General features: G+C 38.1%; 1 protein-coding gene across 1 annotated transcript; it reads left to right on the top strand.

Annotated features, from left to right (window-relative positions):
* The first annotated feature begins 11198 nt into the window (after positions 1 to 11198).
* Positions 11199 to 18652, top strand: RCAN1 (regulator of calcineurin 1). Its single transcript, XM_010166347.2, has 4 exons — positions 11199 to 11317; positions 13404 to 13577; positions 14596 to 14755; positions 18211 to 18652. Exons 1-4 carry the CDS (start codon positions 11231 to 11233, stop codon positions 18372 to 18374), a joined length of 585 nt encoding a protein of 194 aa, XP_010164649.1. The 5' UTR covers positions 11199 to 11230; the 3' UTR covers positions 18375 to 18652.
* Positions 18653 to 19999: the final 1347 nt, after the last annotated feature.

The following is a 19999-nucleotide window of genomic DNA, read 5'->3' as shown; positions in this document are numbered from 1 at the left end:
TTCTTCTTTATTCTCCTTTTGAAATAATAGCAATAGATGCAGGCAACCTTCTTCTGTCATGTGAAAAGCTGTTGAATTAATATAAAGAAAATAAGGGAGTTAACTGGCATTCATTGGGAAAAGCCTGGGTTGCAATTCACCTGTCTTTAATAAATGAAATTTTTGAGTGAAAGGAGCAGAAATATGGTTGGAACTTTCAAGAATAATTGATTAAATGGTAAACAAAATTGTCCTGCAGGTTTTGGAGATCTCTTAAGGAAAGACTGATTGACTGTTCCAAACCATTCTCCACACTTTTATTTTACTCAAAAGAAAGTGCTCCAAAGTTGCTGTAAAGTAATCGGACTGCAGGCACACCAGTTTGCTACTTCAGCAAATGTCATCAAAGCATAATAATAGCTCTTGAAGATTTTGAATCAGCTGCACTGCATCTGTGAGGGGGTGTAGTTCACAGAATGATACCTATGTATTATCTTTGGGTGTAAGATTATATCCAAATTCTCAAAAGCTTACCAGAGTAACGCTGAGAAACAGCTTCTGGGAGGAGGGCCTGCCAGGAGCACTGGTTTGAGTAAAGCTAGCACCTTGCTGTTAAGTTGGGGGAGGAAATAAAATGCTTATTGCAATGATGGCCCAAGCTGCCATTTTTACTTCCATTAGCCTTGAGGAGTGTGCATCTATTCTGGAGAAATTTCAGCTTGAAGTATTTCAAGACCTGCCAATAAGAAAATACAGGTAGAACTGGGGAGTGAATACTGTTGTATTCTTCCCTATTTACTGTTGTTTTGTTTAACTAGCTATGGTGAACTGATTTCATTTCCCCAGTGTTACCATGGAACATTCATCACAGCTCAAAAGCTCTTGATCTGTTGGAGTTCCTATCTACAGTCAGATAGGAATGACTGGATTTTGGTTTCTACCATCAGATGTCACTCACTTGTTTTAAAATTTTTGCCTAACCTGTTATAGGCATGTCATAGAATCACAGAATGGTCTGGGTTGGAAGGGACCTTAAAGATCATCTAGTTCCAACCCCCCTGCCATCAGCAGGGACACCTTCCACTAGACCAGGTTGCTCAAAGCCTCTTCCAGCCTGGCCTTGAACACTTCCAGGGAGGGGACATCCACAGCTTCTCTGGGCAACCTGTTCCAGTGTCTGACCACCCTCACAGGAAAGAATTTATTCCTAATATCTAATCTAAACCTACCCTCTTCCAGTTTAAACCCATTTCCCCTTGTTCTATCACTACCTGCCCTTATGAAAAGTTATATTGCAATGACTCTGAAATCAAGGAGTCATGGTAACAGTACAGGTCATACCAGAACATTAGTTGGTGGCATGCTTCTAGCAGCTTCCAAAATCATTAGTATAAATGTCAGCTGACCTTCAGACTTCTTTTGCTTTAAAGAACTTCGGAACTCTCTGTCTGTCCAGTTGATCTGAAATACCCATCCAAGAGATCCTTGGTTATAGGTCCAGAAACCACTAAAGTATTATCTGACTGTTTCAGAACAGATTTGAAAGCAAAACCTTGATTACTCAAAGAAAAAGTAGTTAGGCTTCTAAAACTGGTTGATCTGAAGCTTTAAAATGCAGTGATTCATGCTTTATAATGGTAAATCTTGATTTAGAGGTTGAGTAGGGAATAAAGTTAAGCTGACACAGATTCATTCCTTCTGCTTTTTCTCCTCAGGACTGACCTTTTATCATTATCTCCTTCATTATCTAGAATGTACAAAGTGAGATAAAAATACCTTGACTTTTTTTGATATTTTCAGAAAAGTTTCAATGGATATGGAAGAATATTGAACCAAAAATGCCACCTGCCTTTTAATCCTGCTGTGATGATGTGTTGCATAAAGCCAGAGAGCCAGACAAATATTTTTTTCCTCAAGCAGTATTTAAAAGATTAGGATGCTGACATCAAGCTTTTACTCTAATGTATTATAAAATATATATATGTAGAAGACAGTCTTTAATATTTGAATCTGGATTATAACCCTGCCCAATAATCTCAAAATATAGTTTTTAAGAACTCCTGTTTTGTAAAATACACTGTGTCTTCATCACCATACTTATATGTGTATGTATCAAAATAAATCACAGCTTATTGGCTTGGGTTTTTAAATTATAAACCAAATTTAGGTTCAATGTTCTGTTAGCATTTTTCATTTATGTTGTAGATGTTGCTTCTAGCTCCATGATGGAAGCCAGGAATTTTGAGAGTGTGTGCTTGCTACTGGACATCTGGATATTGGGGAGCTTTGACCACACTGGCTTCAGTTTGATAGGGTTTGAGTAAAATACTCTCAGTTGTGGGACTGTATTATGAAACACTGCTGAATCACTTACAGGGGTCTTTTTCCCTCTTACCACAAGAGAGATTTGGGGAACTTGCTTCCTGTGTCTTTCTCCATCTACGCCCTTTCTTGTAAGCTGTCATGATGTGATTATCTTTATGCAAGAACTTCCATTCCTCATCACTTCTTGTTTTGGCTGCTGAAGATTGTTCTACTTACGTAGCTGTCAACATTTAAATACATCTAGGTTAAAACTAAAGGCCCATTTCTCTGAAATTTAGTCCCTGTTCAGTCTTCAAAAGTGGTATCTTTTAGTTACCAATGTACAAGCCCAGCACCAACATTTCCTCAATGCCCCTTAGCTCACCCTAATGCGTAGACGATGTGCAGAGGCAGCATTGGAGTGTAGCTCTCCAGCTGTGGTCAGTGTCAGAATATGTATGACGTGCTTAAAGAATGCATAAATCCCACTCGAAGCATGTGCCCTATCCACTGGACCTCTCCCTCCACTGAATCTAACTTATAAATAACTTTACAGCTGTTCCCTCTTTACAAAGCAAACTGTTCTTCATCTTCAGAAGGTGCCCCCTCACTCAAGAAATAATTATCTGAAGTGCCACTTTTTGTTTTAGTAGCTGATGTGTATAGCATGTCCCTTCTTTCATTCTTAAATTGTTTCATCTTGCAAGTCCACCTATCTGTTAATTACTGTCTAGATTTTTTTTTCCATGCTGGTGTTCAAATAAATAACCTTGAAAAGGTCAGACTGCTACTGATTTTTCCTACTTACATTGGTAGGAAGAATACCTCACATTTCCTTTATTTCGTAGTTCCACAGTGCTTATGAGATACTACTTTATATTTTGGGGGGTGTGGGAATATTTCTTTAACAAATATCTTTTTCAATTCAGCTGTAAATAGTTTACAGATGCTTTTTCTACAGTATGCAAAAATGGCCTATTAACACATTTTGGTTTAAAAGCCCTTGTTCTCTTTTTAGTTCATAATAAATATAGGTGATCTTTGGAGAATTTTCCTCTCTTCCCCTTTTTTTAATCTCCATTCTGAGGAAAGGATTTATATAGATGTCTATATTTATAGAAGCCTTAAACAAGTTTAAGTTAGCAGAGAAAAGTTGTTTAAGGATTTCCTGCCCTTCCCTTTCCATAGTTAGCCTTTTCTAGTGTGGCATGTGCCCCGCTTTCGAGGCGAGTTATAGTCTGTACTGTTGTCCCCGTCACCTTTTCTTTCCCCTTCCTGCCTTAAATAGAAACAAATAATCAACACTGCAACTGTATCCGGCCATGGGAATGATCTTGTTTACATTTGTCTTGGTTAAAGATTATCATCTTGGGCTTTGGCTTTTTATTTTTTTTTCCTTGCAGCCCCACCCACCCTACCCCTGACATGTAGTGGTTTGAACTGTAGTATTGTTGGACAGTCTTTCTGGTATTTTAATCCACTTTTAAGAAGCATCTTATCTTTTTGAAGGTTGTTTTGATTATTTGAAACCAGACTCACTCTGCGTTGTGGGGGAGATGGGAAACTTTTATGATTGACCTCCCAAGAGCTTTCTCCTTCCCCTTTTCAGCCTGCCTACCCAGTTGCAGTGAAAAGACTTGGTGTTTAATGGTACACTTTTTCTACTCTGCATATGTTACTTGTGGATAATTTTGTAATCAAAGTGAATCAATTAATGAATTTAAACAGAAATAAATACAGGAGAAATATGTAGAGGGTTTTTTTTTAAAAAAAAAAACAACTTGGTTTGATTGGTATCTATCTTTCTATAGTTGTAGGTGTATAAACGTATTTTGAGTCTTGTGCCTGAAGTGTATGTACTGATACCGAAAAAGCCAGTCAGAAGAAACTCCCTAAGGCTCGGTTTGGAGTTTTAGAAAGCAGGCATTCTTTATTACAGCACTATTATTATATGGGGGATCATTCCACCTATCACACATACCCACTTGTCTCTCTACAAAAGCTTTATGCTATCAAAACATGCATATTCATTTCTTTTTCAATAAATTATTAACATACTCATCACATTTCCAAGAACTCATTAGTGCATTTAAATGTCCTTTTCGCATGCGTACTGGTTGTCTTTGGGGGTTGTCTGTTGATCATAGAAACTTTTGTCACTGTGCCCTTTAGTTGAATTTTTCTTCTGCACGTGCTTAGTTCATCTCTCGGCCTGTTGACAAGACTTCTGTCTCCGCAGAAATGGTTTATTCTAGCATCACTGCCTTGTCAAAGATGCAGTGCCTCAAGTGTCTTGTTATCTATTTTAGACTATAAACTTAACTAGGCCCAGCTGGTATGTAACTAACTTTCAATGTCACATTGTTTTAAGCAGAAGGGGATGTTCTTTTGCTATCAGTACCATCTTAGTAAAGGTGCAGGATCTTCATAGCTTTTCTGCTCACTTTTACCTATTTTGCCTAACATATTAGAAAATGGTCACTCATTCCTCTGCTCTTTCTTCTGTTTGGAAAAGGAAAAGGTTTTCCTGGAACAGCTGAAAGTCTAAAACGGAGATGGCACCGTACCCCAGATGCATGGCCTTTATTTTTTATTGTTAACCGCGTCTAGCCCTGTCTGTCTGGAATACGTATTTAACATACAAAGTATGCTAGTGATAATTGTGCCGAACTAGTGCTCTGAAAAATATTGCTGACAAGTATTCAAACTTTATGAAAAGTTGCTTTTTAATATGAAAATGTTGTCCAGTAGTTCAGAGTTTTATGGCCATTGAATACTTTTTTCAAATGGCACTCCTATATAGTACTTGAAATAACTTGATGTGGTACAGACAGATAGGCTTTCCTTTTGTGTACCCTATTACATGGAATCAGATGCTTAATTTTTGTTAAAACTGCACAGATTTTTGTCTTTATTTTTATGTCTGGAAATTCAGTGACTAAAATACTTGTAAACATATGAAATAGTGAATAGTCATGTGTTTGCTGTTCCACATTATAAACAAAGTTAATGAGAGAAGCTGATGATGACAAGTCTTAACTCCATGCTTCGTGCCCCTTTTTCCATTTTGTCATTGTGTGGGTGTAACCTTGAATTAATACACTGCACGTAGCTCTGTGTAATTTGGAAAACCAGTTTGTGTACTTGGATTGCTGTGCTCTGTGTGATTTCTTTACTGTAAATAATTTTGCAGATGTTTTGTGCGGTTTATTCTGTAATACTAAAGACACTTTTTTTTGCTTATAATATCTTTCTGATGGTCTGATGAATGCATAGAATATAAAATCAACAAGTACACAACTTTGAAAAATTTAAGGTTTTTCATAACCACAAAGCAGAAGAAACTGTCCATTAACATTTTCAGTTACATGATAATTCTGACTCCCTTCTACCAGTGTTTCTGATCTGGTTTTGCTTGGCATGGGAGAAATTTGTACGGCGAAGTTAAGGGCTGTGCTACTGCCTGACTACATGAGTGGGTGTATAGCTGTTGCAGTGTTCTGGATTAAACATCAAGGTTACCAGTCTCCCAATGCTCAGGCTAGTGCAAGGATTTTGAGGAGGAAAAGTATACTCAAGTATGGTTAGTCTGCCAGTTAACTTTATTTCATAACAAATCCTGTCGGCCTTGCAAAGAGAAATAATGTCCAGGCTTCTTTTCAGACATCTTTGTTTTGGGGGAAATTTTTTTGATGGGGGAGTAGCAGTGGTGTGCCTGATTTATTTTTGGCTAGTAAAATGAGACTATTTTAAGGCAAGTGACTTAACTCACTACTCTCACTCCCAGCTCTTTGGTTGAGCCAGCCAGCATTGATGTGACTTCTCTTGCTCATCAAATGAGTTTCAGGACAAAACAAACCCCACAACACAAAACTCCACAGGGAAAACAAACCACCTCTTGCATCCCAAAGGCAGGGAAAAGAAGGTTTTACAATGATGGAGAATGTTACTGTTTCCTGAATGTGGTGTTAGTTTGCAGAGCACCCTTAAAGGCAGTTGAGGAAAAATATGCTGTCAAGGACATGTGCTCATTTAGCTCTTCAGATATGAAACTTCCTCACTTTTTCATTGGGTCTGAATTCTGGGTATTTTTTGTTTTTACCTGAAGGCATGCTGAGTCACAGAATCACAGAATTGCCTCGATTGGAAAAGACATTTGAGATCACCGAGTCAAATCGTTAACCTAAAACTGACAAGTCCCCAACTAAACCATGTCTCTCAGCCACTATATCTACATGACTCTTAAATCCTTCCAGGGATTGGGGACTCCACCACTGCCCTGGGCAGTCTGTTCTAATGCCTGAGAACCTTTTCAGTAAAGAAATTCTTCCTCAGATCCAATCTAAACTTCCCTTGGTGCAACTAGAGGCCATTTCCTTTTGTCTTGTCACTCATTCCTTGATTGAACAGACTGACCCCTGCCTCTCTACACCCTCCTTTCAGGTAGGTGTAGAGAGTGATAAAGTATCCCAAGCCTCCTTTTTTGCCATGCTCTAGATGAGCATTAAGTTCTAGAAAGCAGCATTTATTAGCTTTTCCCATTCTCTCCTTCAGCCTGCCTGTCCTGTGCAGATACATAGTTCCCCTGCTCCTGTACAGGTTAGAAAGTCACCTGAATTCAGGTGCGTGAGCAGAGCTTACTGACCCTAAACCCCCATGGACAGCTCTGGAAACTGTTCATACTTTACTGTCTGCCCCTCTCTCTCCTTTCCCAACTGCTAGGAAAATGAAACCAGTAAGCCTGGTTATTCATTCTTGATAACTTCATGATGTTTATCCCTGTCCTAAGTAAGGGCTAAGGCAAGATAATTAACATGAAGACAAGAATAGAAACTATATGTTGATAACAAAAGATCAGCAAGTATATATAGTGGGAGTGCAGGGATTACATAAAAAGGACCCTGCAAGGGCAATTGTAAAAGTCTGCCGGGGTGAGAGAAAAGAATGGACTATATTGTTCTGATTTATAGCTTGTAGGTGATCATTTTATTAGCTTACAGAATTATCAACACATTTATTTTCATGTTAATTTTCTTCCTCAGATTGTTAGCTTTGCTAATGTGGTTATTGGCAATGAACAGTCATTTTGGTGGCTTGTGGAGATTAAATTATAGAGCTATTTATGGTGTTCAATCATTTTGTGTTCCCAGTATTTTGTACTCTCATTTGACTCCTTGTTTCTCCTTTCACTCCCAAAAGCAACCCAAAAATGGTCTCTGTTAAATTTCTCTGCCTGCGAAGTGCTACTAGTGGAGGATCTGTCAGGTACTGTTGATGTTAGGGAGTACTTTAGGTCTTCATTGAGCATCTTGTTGGCAAGTTTCAGAACTCAGCTTGTAAAACTTGAGCTCCAGAATCTGTACCTTTCAAGGGAAGGATGAAGGCTGAGAAAGCAGGGCTGACCGCATTGTCATGTCATATGGTTCTTACACATTTGGTTTCCCCGAGTCTTGTTGCCCAAAGTACTGCAGCATCCTTTGGCACTGGTGAAGTCTGTGTGCTTTAGGACCAGATGTTATTTGGCATCTGGATGACAGCGTGTATCTTTAAGCAGGTGATCTCCTTGCCCTTGTTCTCTTTCTGTAGGTCACCAGGGAGTCTCAAAGTGAAGACAGAAAGCAGGAGACTCTCTGAAGACAAAGGAGAAGAAAAACTGTACTCTGATAGTATCAGAACATCAAATCCAGAAGTTCTGATAGTCTTGCCTTGTTCTTGTTCCAGACAGTTAGTTAGCATATGGTTAACAAATGTTATAAGACCTGAACTCCACAGAAGAAACATTGCAACACTGTCAGGATTTTGTAATGGTGGTTTTGTAATTTCGACTCTTGGTTTCTACAATGAATCTCAGGGCTCTCAACATAATGCTGCTGCCTTAAATAACACGTCACTAATTGAAGCAGGGGTAGTGAGATTTTTTTTTCCTTTTGGGAAAGTAAGTCTTTCTGTTTGTTTTTTAATAATTCGGGGCATTTTTTTAATCTACTAATTGAGACATTGTAGACTGTGTTTTTGTTCTTATCAAGCATAACTGTTTGTTTGTTTTTTAAACCAGAATACTAGTTCTTGGTTTATACTGTGTTGTGAAAGGAATTATTAGTAAGCAACCATCTTTTTTTGCCTGAATTGTTTCTTTAAGAGTGACTGGTAACACAACCAAAAAATAGTGATGCTAATGATACAATAGAACAGACTAGGGCTGGTTTCTTCTCTTTGTCTTTTTAAATGGATAAAGTAAAAACCTAGTGTGCATCAGTAGAAGATTCAATGTTTATTTTAAATCTGGAGAACGCTGTGAAAAAATGGATTCGTGATGTGTTAAATGTTCTCAAAAATAACTGTTTTGTTTGCAGCTAACACAGTAATACATCAGGCTATAGCCCTGTTTTAGATGACAGTTATAGTTGGAAGATTGCTGTAGTAAGACTTGTAAGTCATTTTCCTTGGGTCACAGTAACATTTAGAAGGCCTTGAGGACAGCAGTCAGAGGTATTTATATAATATCTTGCTCTTCATAGGATCTGGGCATAAAAATTAAAATCTAGAGTTATGAAGGGATGCAAGTGCCTAGGATCTACCTGTCCTACTTTAAGCTGTGAAGTCCAAAATAGGGCTTTTGAAGACTTTTATAATCACCAGACTGCTAGGAAGCTTTGACACGCTTCAGGTCTGCAGCTGAAGGTCTGCAGCTTGGATGCCAAAGGCTTCGTTCTGTTGAGCAGCTCAAAGTGCCTCCTGTGTAGGCCCTGTGAGGCTCTACAAAATAAATACTTTTTCCACCTGTCACCCACAGTGATGCTGCGGTCACCTCGGCAGCCTCAGAGCGTGCCAAATGCCTCTGAGTCAGTAGCAGGTTAAAGGGAGGACCTTCTTGACTTTCTTATCAGTAGCTATAGCATTCACCTAGGATGTGGAAAGCCTGTTTTCCATTTATGCTCAGGTGATTCACAGCCATGTTTTCCAGATGAGCATTCTGACTGCTGGTCTATGGAGTCACGCTTGATGCTTGCACTTCCAAAGTCTTTCAGACACCTGATGACCTAATTCCAGGGCAAGGGCAAGATTCAAGCCATACTCGGCATGATTTTCTATGTGAACTCAGGTGGTTCACTTGAGTGATGATGGCTGTTGATGAATCCTCTTCTTAAGTATCTGTGTTTCTGGGTACAGGTTGTGAGCTTGGCAACTCAGACCCGTTCTCACTTGTGTGTGTGCTCAGTCCAGATCTCGGCAGTGTGGAGTGGCTGGATAGCCACTGGTTTCCATCGTCCTGGGAGCTCGAGGAGAGGAAAGGAGCTGCTGTTTCTTCCTGCCTTTCTGTACTTCAGGCACCCAGTATCTTAGATGCTCCTGGAGCGCTGGAGGCTCGTTACCTATTACTTTCTTTCAGAATTGAGTTAATCTCACTGACAGCGTCTATACTAGTTGTTGAGTTCAGAGAGCCTTCTCTTTCCTGATCTGAGCTTATTTTTAAGTGGGGCCTTCTAAGAAAGGTGCTAGGAAGTTGGTCTGAGTAGTCTTTCATGCTGAGGTAACTTTTATGCTAAAGTAGCTTTGCAATAGCAGAAAGTTTGACTACTAAATGGGGATTTTAACTTTAAGCAAGCAAGTGGAGCCCATGGAAATCGAGAAGGCTGTTCATGTGAATAGTTATACATGATTAAATATTTATTAAATAAGGCTTTAAACTTATGACTGGCTATTGATTGCAATTATTTTGTAAAACTTGCTGCTTTTGTCACAACCCCATGTTATACTAAAATGAACTAAATGCACATATAATTCTGACTTCATTATAAATTGTGATCTGAAGCTGTAGAAGAGAGTTCCAAATACATTGTAAAAACTTCAGCTTAAACTTAACAAATTACTTTAAATGGTAATAATTTTTAAATGGTTCTTAATTAAAAAAAACCCAAGCAAATGCAAAACCAAAAAAACTCCCCCAAAGCCAACCAAAAAGTCCAAAAAAGCCCCACACTCAAAAACCTGTCCCCTATGCTACTTTTTGGGAAATGTTCTGAAACTGGGATACAAATAAACCAGAAAATGTCAGAAATGTAGGTTTCATACCTCATCACAGGCGTTGGTAGTTCAGGTTGTCTGTGAAAACCCTACCAGTAGATTTCTGAGGAAGCTCCTGTTAAAAAAGAATAAATAAACCCAAAAACAAATTTAAAAAACCCACAACAACAGCCCCCAGCCGCCCCCCCCCCAAAAAAAAAATGCAAAAAACCTCAACAGTTTATGAGGCTTGGACTGATTTTTTTAATAAAGTAAGAATGCTAATTAATCCAAATAGTTGCTTTGAAGAAAGCTTCAAAATGAATTCTCACTGTAATGGGGGGAAAAAGTATTTTCCCAAATCAGTTCCTCCTAATCTCTAAATTTCAGCCCGTGTTTTTTTTCCATAAAATTACCGAAAGCCATTGACCTGAGGGATTTGTTTTCCATTCCGAAGTCTTGAAATTTTCCTCCTGGCTAATTACAGCCTATTACTCTAGACTTTGGTCCTTTAGCAGTAACATTTTCCATCTTAAGATGGGTTGTCCCATTCCAGTGAAGAGCATGTTGTCTGAGCACTGAATGGAATTACTACCAGTGGAAACTATGCTGCAAGAGGCTCGATAAAGCAGCTGCTGTGCAAACCTCAGCTGTTTTTTCCATCCTCCCGAGCGCTGGTAATTAGCATAGGGAAGCTGACTAATGTGCTGACGTCACCTCTTTCCAGTCGCAGCTTACATTTTGTTCCTGACTGCCTCAAAGCATGCAGGACTTTGTTCAGGAATTCGCTGTCACATACAGGATGCTCTGAAACCCTTTTTTAATTTTTTTTATTGAGGGGCTGGACTTGTTTCCCTTATAAACGCTGCCTGCAGGACCAGCGGCTTCCTTAAAAGTCATTGGCTTCTGTGGAAGAGCAAGTATCGCTTTGGCAAAGCACAGAATGCATTTTAGAAATTTTAACTACAGTTTTAGTTCTCTGATTGCCTGTGTGGCAGATAGTGATGTCTTCAATCAAACAGAAACAAGGGTATGCTTTATCTTTTGTGTTTCATTTTCTGTGAACTACTGGGATACTAAAGTATGTAGGTGCTGTTTCAAATAGTTTAGAGTATGGATGCTTTGATAGCTTTTTGACTTGTAAGAAAATTTCAGTTTGATATGAGGGTCTTGGGTCTTACAAGTCTGCAACAGTATGCTCTGATATGAATGACTCTTAACTCTGGAAATTATTAGATCTTAAGCTATGTGTTCTTGAAAATGATCAGAAGTTTGCCTCCAGACTTCCTTGGCTGTCTATGTACTTGCGTATGCATTTTCAGCAAATGTTTAGATTATAATTTTGGTAGTAAGAGTCACATATTTTATAGTACACTTTATACTTTTAATGTGATTTTTGGCTGGCACTGTAGTTAAGAGCATAATGTTAAAACCATAAGAAGTCCTCTTGGATTTATATTTAACTGATTAGAATTAATATAATGTAAGTAATCCAGTCCTGATACAGTGAATTGTTGACTGCTAAGGTACCTTAAGGACAAAAGTAACATTTTGTTTAGTGTTGTATTGCTAGCATGACATTTATGACTTCTATAATCACACACATTTTAAAAAACTATATATATTGCACAAATCTTGCAGGTACTCTCTGAGTTTACATGTTGAATGTGAACTTTGAAATGCAATCTAGCATGGGTTTGGCTTACTTCTCATGGCTGCATCCAGCTGGCTTTGGAGTACAGGAGGCTACAGCTAACAAACGTGGGCTTTGTGTGCAGAGGGTCCTGCTCTTTCAGAGCTCATTTTGAAGAGCTTAAGTGTAGCTCAGCAAGAAGCAGGACAGCTTTGATTTTAAAATATGTTTGAAATATAGTGATTATGTACACAGCTGTGGTGAGCTTGTGAAGCAGAGCTTTTCAGAAAGGAAAATGAATTTTTGAAGTAATCGCTGCATTCTTATGTAATCTTTGTTGCTTTTTTTTTTACTTATTCAAAATATAACAGTAAAAAAAAAATGAGGCCATATGATTTTACATGCTTGTTTATTTTGGCTTTGTAGTGAACTTCTGGTAAGCTGTTGAGAAGAGAAAAGATCTGAAATCTGAATGCTTGATCTATTGCCATTGCTGAAATAAGGCTTGTGACTGGTTACTGTGTTCTCAGTGTGAGCCTGAAACAGCTTCAGAACCTCCTGCTTCTTTCTCCTCCTTTGGTCTGGCATCCTGAAGCGGAAGGAGTGGAAGCACTGTTTGTAGAAATTATATGAAAAATAGCCAAGTCAGGTTTGCATAGATGCCCCAGGAACACAGGAGATAGCCAGCTGTTGGTAAAGCTGCCTCAGTCTTGTCGTGCAGATAGGACAGCAGAGTAACTCAGCTGCAGATCTATGAAGGTTTTGGTCCAGTTCCTACTCCTACCACACAGTCAAAACAGAAAGTGTGTCAAAGGCCCTTTGGGAGCTGTATGGTTAGTGCTCAAGATTTTTTAGGAAAGATAGTGGGAGCCTTTTTAGAATTTGGTTCCCGAAATAGAAGAGGCTATTAAACTAGAGTTCAGTAATAATATGTTCATTTTCCTAAATGAAAGTAACAGCTATTAAAACAGGAGATGTCCATGAACTTTATCATGCATGCTGAGTCACTGAAGAAAATTACATTTAGCTTGCAAATATGCTTTTTTCATTTTTCTCCATTAAAACTGTTGTGTTGGTTTCCTTGAAAATTGCATGCTTGGACAAAGGCATGCTTGTCAGACTTTTTTCAAGCCTTTGGATATTAATTTTATAAGACAAGCATTTCTTTTCAATATCTTACCAGCACTACTATTTCTATTCTGTCACTAAATTAGAGTATCATGTCCGACACTTATTAATGATAATAATATAATTTTTTAATAAGGAAGGAAAAAGCTGCTGCAGAGAAAACAAGTGAGTGGTTAGAAAAATTCATTATAAAAAAGAGAAGGAAGAAGAAAGAGAGATCTACACTGTTATAAATACATTAATATTCAAGAGTGGTAGTATGCCCCTACTAGTAACTGCAATTTATTTCTGTATTTCATTAGAGAAAATGTAGAATGTTGCATATTCACTTTCTTCTCTGGTCCTTTCTTTGCAGGCCAAATTTGAATCTCTGTTTAGAACGTACGACAGAGATATCACCTTTCAGTATTTTAAGAGCTTCAAAAGAGTACGAATAAATTTCAGCAACCCTTTATCTGCAGCAGATGCTAGAATCCAGCTGCACAAGACAGAGTTCCTTGGGAAGGAAATAAAACTGTATTTTGCTCAGGTAAGTCTTTTTGTGATTATCCTTACAAGGTACTAAAGCATAACTTACTCATTATAAGCTTCCACAGGTCTTCAATCATGCTAATGAACACTGTGAATTTTTTTCAATTTGATTAGAGAATCACAGGTTGTTCCAAAGCGACAAGTATTTGGAGGCTGTTGCATATTTTGCATTTATGGTCTCCCTCTGTGTTGTTTTGATAACCCTGGGGAAAGGGAGTAGATTATAATAATCAGCACAGTCAAAGATAGAGTTTAATGGGGTGGGGGAAGCCAAGTGTGCTCTGCCAACAGTACACACGCGCACACACACACACACACACGCGTGCTCAAGTAAGTATCTGAGGGAATCCAAAGAGTAGAACTGCGCATGCAGAACTCTGCCTGTTGATCCTGTTCTCACTGTTGCAAATTGTTTGTTTAGTGCACGTTTGTACTTGGAGATCGCCATCAGTGCAGCTCTATAGTTGGCCAACGTGCTACTAAAGACGTGAAACTCTCAGGTTCTGGTAATCTGGATGGTTATTTGGTAGCTGCTGTGTATTTTCCTATATAAATTTAGTGGGGAAATTAATCTATGTGTGTCTGTTTCAGATGTCCCTAGGGACAGTCCCGAAGGAGCCAGTTTATTTATATACCTTCTAGAATTCTCACCACTCTCACTTGTGGTAATGAGTTTCAACGCCATTTGTCATTAGGCCTTAAAGCCCGTATCCAGCTTGTTACTACTTCAGTATTTTAAGGGCAGATATTTTCTGGTGGAATTTTTGTAAAAATCCATGATGAGGAGATATGGATGTACATACTTCATTGCATGTTTCATTAGAGTTAATGAATGTGGTGGATTGTCTGTATTTTGTATACTGGGTCTTTCATACAGCTCTCTTCAATAATACTGTTACATGCTGCCACCTTGAGTGCCTGTTACAGCATAACATCTATCCAGACCTTAAAATTCCTCATGAATGATGGATTCATTGATAATAGTGAAAGAGTTTTGGCTTTTTTGCTTTTTTCAGACTTTGCACATTGGAAGCTCACATTTGGCACCACCAAATCCAGACAAACAGTTTTTGATTTCGCCTCCTGCCTCTCCACCTGTTGATTGGAAGCAAGTAGAAGATGCTACTCCAGTCATTAACTATGACCTCTTATATGCTATCTCCAAATTAGGACCAGGTAAGAAGAAGTGGAAACAGTAGAATTTTGGTTGAGTAAAACACCTTTTAAACTTTATGAATTTCTAGAACTTTTCAAATTAATTACTATCTACCAATTAAACTTGTAATATCAGAAAAAGTATTAGTAAAAGGTAATTTCTCACACGTATAGTAATTTCACAGGATCATTTGGAGGGCCCACACCTTAACAACGTGATCTGTTTTGTGATTTGTAGAGAGCATGAATGTTGCTTCAGTAATATATTAGCTTGTTCATCAGCATTTCCAAGAAACAGCTTCCTGAAAATGAAGAGACAGTGGTGTAGTCACATACCTCTTGAAGAGATGGGAAAGCCCTGAGACAATGAACCAGTTAACAGCTGTGTAGCTCTGTGCTAGAATTACTTCTGCATCTGAGACAGTAGTGTGTGTGGGAGGGAAACTATCAGTATCAACCAAATTTTCTTTTGGAGTTAAGAGGGAGAAGTTTCTGCCACTACTTACTCCTTCTAATTTTCATCTGCTGCGATTTATTCATTTATTGGAAACTCTGAGATAGCTTCACCCTGGGAAGAAAAAAAAAGTTTGTATCAGCTTGCTGGTTTTTGCCTCACTGTCCGCACTAAAGGAAATATTAAGAATGTACACTTACCCCTTATTTCTAGTGCTGTCCCATAAGTTGCTTGTCATTTCAGTGAACCATACTGTGTAGACCGTTTATCAGTCTATTTATTAAAAAAGAAATAGCACCACACATGGGCAAAACAGTTCTGGCTGATATTTGTGTTTTAAACCAAATACTACTTTCAGAAATAGATGTAAAGTTCCACTAAACTGAACTAACTCTGATTTTAAACAAAGTTCTGCTTTTCAGTGATTAATGTTCATATCCCTTGATATCATTTTGTACCTCAGTTAAGACAACCTTCTTAATGAGAATTGGTGCCAATTATATTTCCCAAAATCTACAACTCTGATTTAACTTGTTTGCAACGATGCTATTAAGTTTAGAGGGGAGAAGAAACGGCCACATTTAGTAGCAGTATCAAAGAAAATTAAAACTGTAGTCTGAATCATTTTACTGTAGTATTTTTATATACCTGTTTACCTACCAGCTTAGGGAACATGTGTTATTATGTCAGTAATAAGGGGTGGAGAAGAGGGTAGGGCAGAGCTTTTAGCTCCTCATGCATCAGCTTTCTGTGTAGTAGCTTATGGTTGACTTGTGTGCTGGTGATATCCACAGATTCTAGTGAAAGTAATGTGCATTTCACAAACCAGTGGGGAGTTCTTACCTGTGAAAATTCAGCCCTCTGCAATTTGTGGAGGGACAAAAATCTATGCTTTGCTGGCATAAAAATCAGGGTAGATCATTTCCAGTTTTTAATAAATACCGTCTTTGAAATAATGTGTGATTTATAATAGCAAGAACAATTTATAGTAAAGATATTACAGTTAGAAATGGAAGTATAAAATGCTGCCACAGTAATTTCTTTATCCAGAACTATGTAAACTAAGCAGGTGAGCCTCCATGTAGGTCTTTAAAACCATCCATCAAGAATACTGCTGACATACTAAATGGTTTTTATCAAAGATTTTATTTTCCTGAATTCAGTTTTTGAAACAGAAGTCCCATAAGACTATGCTTGTTGGAATAAAAGTTGGTTTTGATGAAACACATGGAATTAATATAAAATAAATATCATTCCAGCTTATTGATTTTATGAAATTTCAGAGCTTGCTCCATGGGTGCTGCTTTCTTTACTACAAGCTTTCCTTTTAAGTTATAGCACTACCAAAAAGAAACCTTTAGGTCTTAAAATAAATACTTAAAGGTTTTACTAAACAGTAAGACTTGGTCCTTTTCCCTCTGAAAGTTCTGTTACTGAGATGCCCTGCAGCAAGCCATTGGCAGATCTGTGATCCCTTTACCCATGAGATTTTCCATAGGTATTGTGAATGTTGAGCCCTATAGAGCTCTGCCTCTTGACTGTGGTGTTCTTTGGAACACGGAATTAATGACTTGGTACCAAGAAGCAAGCAGAGGTTACTCTAGCACAATGGCTTGTGAGTTTCTGAAGAACTGGAGGCGAGAGCCTTTTCCTCTATAGAACTGCTCTTTGTGCCAGTTCCCCTCCCTAAAGTTCTCGGGGAAACGAAACAGAGATCCCTTCAGAGCCTTGGCACACTCGAGTGTGCTGCTTGCCACAGGTGTTAGTTCTTTTGAACAGCTGATGTGCACTCTTAATGGAGACTGTTCTTTCCACTGAGAGATAATGAATATAAAGTTACAAGAAAAAATATTAAGGGAAGCTGATCAGGGAAGCGGTGAAAATCCGAGGGCAGGAGCACCTCTCCTATGAGGACAGGCTGAGAGAGTTGGGGCTGTTCAGCCTGGAAAAGAGAAGGCTCCGGGGAGATCTTATAGCAGCCTTCCAGTACCTGAAGGGGACCTACAAGAAAGCTGGGGAGGGACTTTTCATAAGGGCAGTTAATGACAAAACAAAGGAAAATGGGTTTAAGCTGAAAGAGGGTAGGTTTAGATTAAATATTAGGAAGAAATTCTTCACTGTGAGGGTGGTCAGACACTGGCACAGGTTGCCCAGAGAAACTGTGGTTGCCCCCTCCCTGGAAGTGTTGAAGGCCAGGTTGGATGAGGCTTTGAGCAACCTGGTCTAGTGGAAGATGTCCCTGCTGATGGCAGGGGGGTTGGAACTGGATGATCTTTAAGGTCCCTTCCAACCCAAACCATTCTATGATTCTATGAAAAGAAATAGTTCGCTCTTTCTCTGATCTAATGTAAGATTAAAATTATTTATCACTTGGTTAGATTTAAAAGCAATTCTTTATATTATGGAGAAAACAGATTTCAGATCAGTGGTCAACAGAATTTTTATCATAGTACTTTTATACACTGTCTGTGTTTCACATTATATATCCATGAAGCCTGCTATCTGGCTCTGCTGCTCCACAGACTGCCAGAACAGTGTTAAAGCACCTCTGTGTGAGGTGGGAAGAGCTGCATCTAGCTTTCTTAACACTGAAAGCTTTTTTGAGGGCAAGGAAGATCCTGTGGTTTTGCCATCATTCAGGAAAAAAAAAAGTCTTCCTGAGTGTGGCACAGTGGCTAGACAATCTTGTATGCTTTAAAATGACAAAAACCCACCAAGAAGACTTACACTGCTCGTGTGAATGAGATTTCTTGAATAGCTGGAATAATGTATGTAAACTTACTTTTAAGAGAGCTGCTGAGCTGTGTTGCTTTGAAAACAGAACCTAAATACTTCTGGATGATAAACGTGACTGTTGGCAGTGAACCTGCCTGCACCATCCAATGCCTTGTGGCATCAGGCTTTTGTCATGAGTGTATTACTTACACATCTTTATTAATTCCTTTCTTTTTAGTAATTTCTTGAATACTTTTCTACAGAATGGATCCTTTTTAACTAGTTTTGCTAATATTTTAACTTTCAGGAGAAAAATATGAGCTGCATGCTGCAACTGACACTACTCCTAGTGTTGTCGTCCACGTCTGTGAGAGTGACCAGGAAAATGATGTGGAAGAAGAGACAAAGAAACCCAAACCAAAAATTATTCAGACGAGAAGGCCGGATTATACTCCTGCCCATTTGAGTTGAACTGCTGTTGATTTTCAAGGGTTACAAGTAGACATATGCAAGGGAAACATTTACTAAGGAAACAGCAGCTCACAGGTTTGGTGGCAACAGCAGCAGTTATAGTAGGAGAAATTCCAGTATAAGTTTGTTCAGAAAAAATATAGGAGGTTTCATCCTTATTTCTGATGCTGCAGATTGCTGGGTGTCATGATTGTATTCCCAGATCGCTGGGAACAAAAGATAGGCAGAAAATGACGTTTTGAGACATAACAGGACAAACTAGGTTTATTTTTGGGGGGTACTGTAGGCTGTTCCATTGTCAAGCAACTGGGGGAAGCTTTCTTTGTTCTGTCTCACATAAATCCTCAAACTAATAGGCTAGTCATTGTGTGGAGTACATAACAATAGCAGAGGTGGTTTTAAAGATTAAGGTATGGGAATTGTAAACCTTTTTCTTATAACAGATTATGTGCATGCATATTCTTGGTCCTCTAAAGTAACTTTGCATTATTTTCTATAGTTTCTCACATGTTTCTGGAAATCTGGGAAATTGTTTAAAGTATTTATTATCTCAGCATCCTGGACTTACTACTAGATGTGTATATACATATATATTTATATTTGTTTTTATTGGCACTCATTTTCCAGCAGGCCTACAATTTCTTCAGCACCTTATTTTGGTGCTATGTAACCTGTGCTTTTAAAATTTTAACCTTTTAATGCCTATATAGGGTTTTATCTGGCAAAGTAATGGAAAAATGTGCAATAGGAAAGTTGTTTAAACAGGAAAGTTGATTTTAAATTATTTAAATTTATATAATTTATATCTTCAGTAACATTTGTTCAGTAACTTTGACTTTCTCGTTTGGAAAAAAAAGTATTCAGATGTATAAATAAAGCTAATGTTTCATATTCACAGCAATGTAATTTTTCAGTGAAAAAAATGGTAATGGAGAAATGTGAACTCTACTCAGTATGTGAATCTGTATCGTTGTGAGCAAAGGTTTAACAGTGACTGAAAAATTGCACACAGTGTGTAGAACAGCGAAGAGAGACGGAGTGCCTTTTCCTTGTTCATTCCTGATGTGAACTGTTCTACAAGCTGCACACCTGTATCTTTTTCTACTGTCTTTGTATGTCCATAAATACAAACTTTCTTAGCTTTGCTTCCAAATTAAGCTGGTATTTAGAAATGCTTAATGCCAAGTAATGATGCATTCTTCAATAATGGGTATATGCGAGAGAAGCTTTAGGGGTTTTTAATATGTTAGTGTTTGAAGACAGTACCTCATGACATAAAAGTTTAGAGGAAGAAAGATGGCAGAAGTGTATTTTATGAGTAGTTTTTTAAATGGAGATTGTCACTTTGAAATAGGTTTCTGTATTTTTTTAAGAGATAGTAACTGATATCTGTGGGAAAATTTATCACAGTTTTAGAAAGGGGATGTTTGAAGCTTCTCAGCATATTTTTAGAAATCAAAACACGGTTCTCTGTTGGTTTGCTTTTGCCACAGTTGGTCTGAGAATGAGTTTTGTAGCTAGAGTTAATATAAAGAAATCCATTCTCTGCCATTTGAAGCAAACATTCACTTAAATGCCTAGGTTCACACCTTATTTTTTAATTAAATAATATGTATTTTTTTAAA

This window comes from Antrostomus carolinensis, unplaced genomic scaffold (assembly GCF_000700745.2).
Source record: "Antrostomus carolinensis isolate BGI_N321 unplaced genomic scaffold, ASM70074v2 scaffold14844, whole genome shotgun sequence".
Taxonomy (NCBI): Eukaryota; Metazoa; Chordata; class Aves; order Caprimulgiformes; family Caprimulgidae; genus Antrostomus; species Antrostomus carolinensis.
This window is presented reverse-complemented; position numbering and strand designations above follow the sequence as displayed.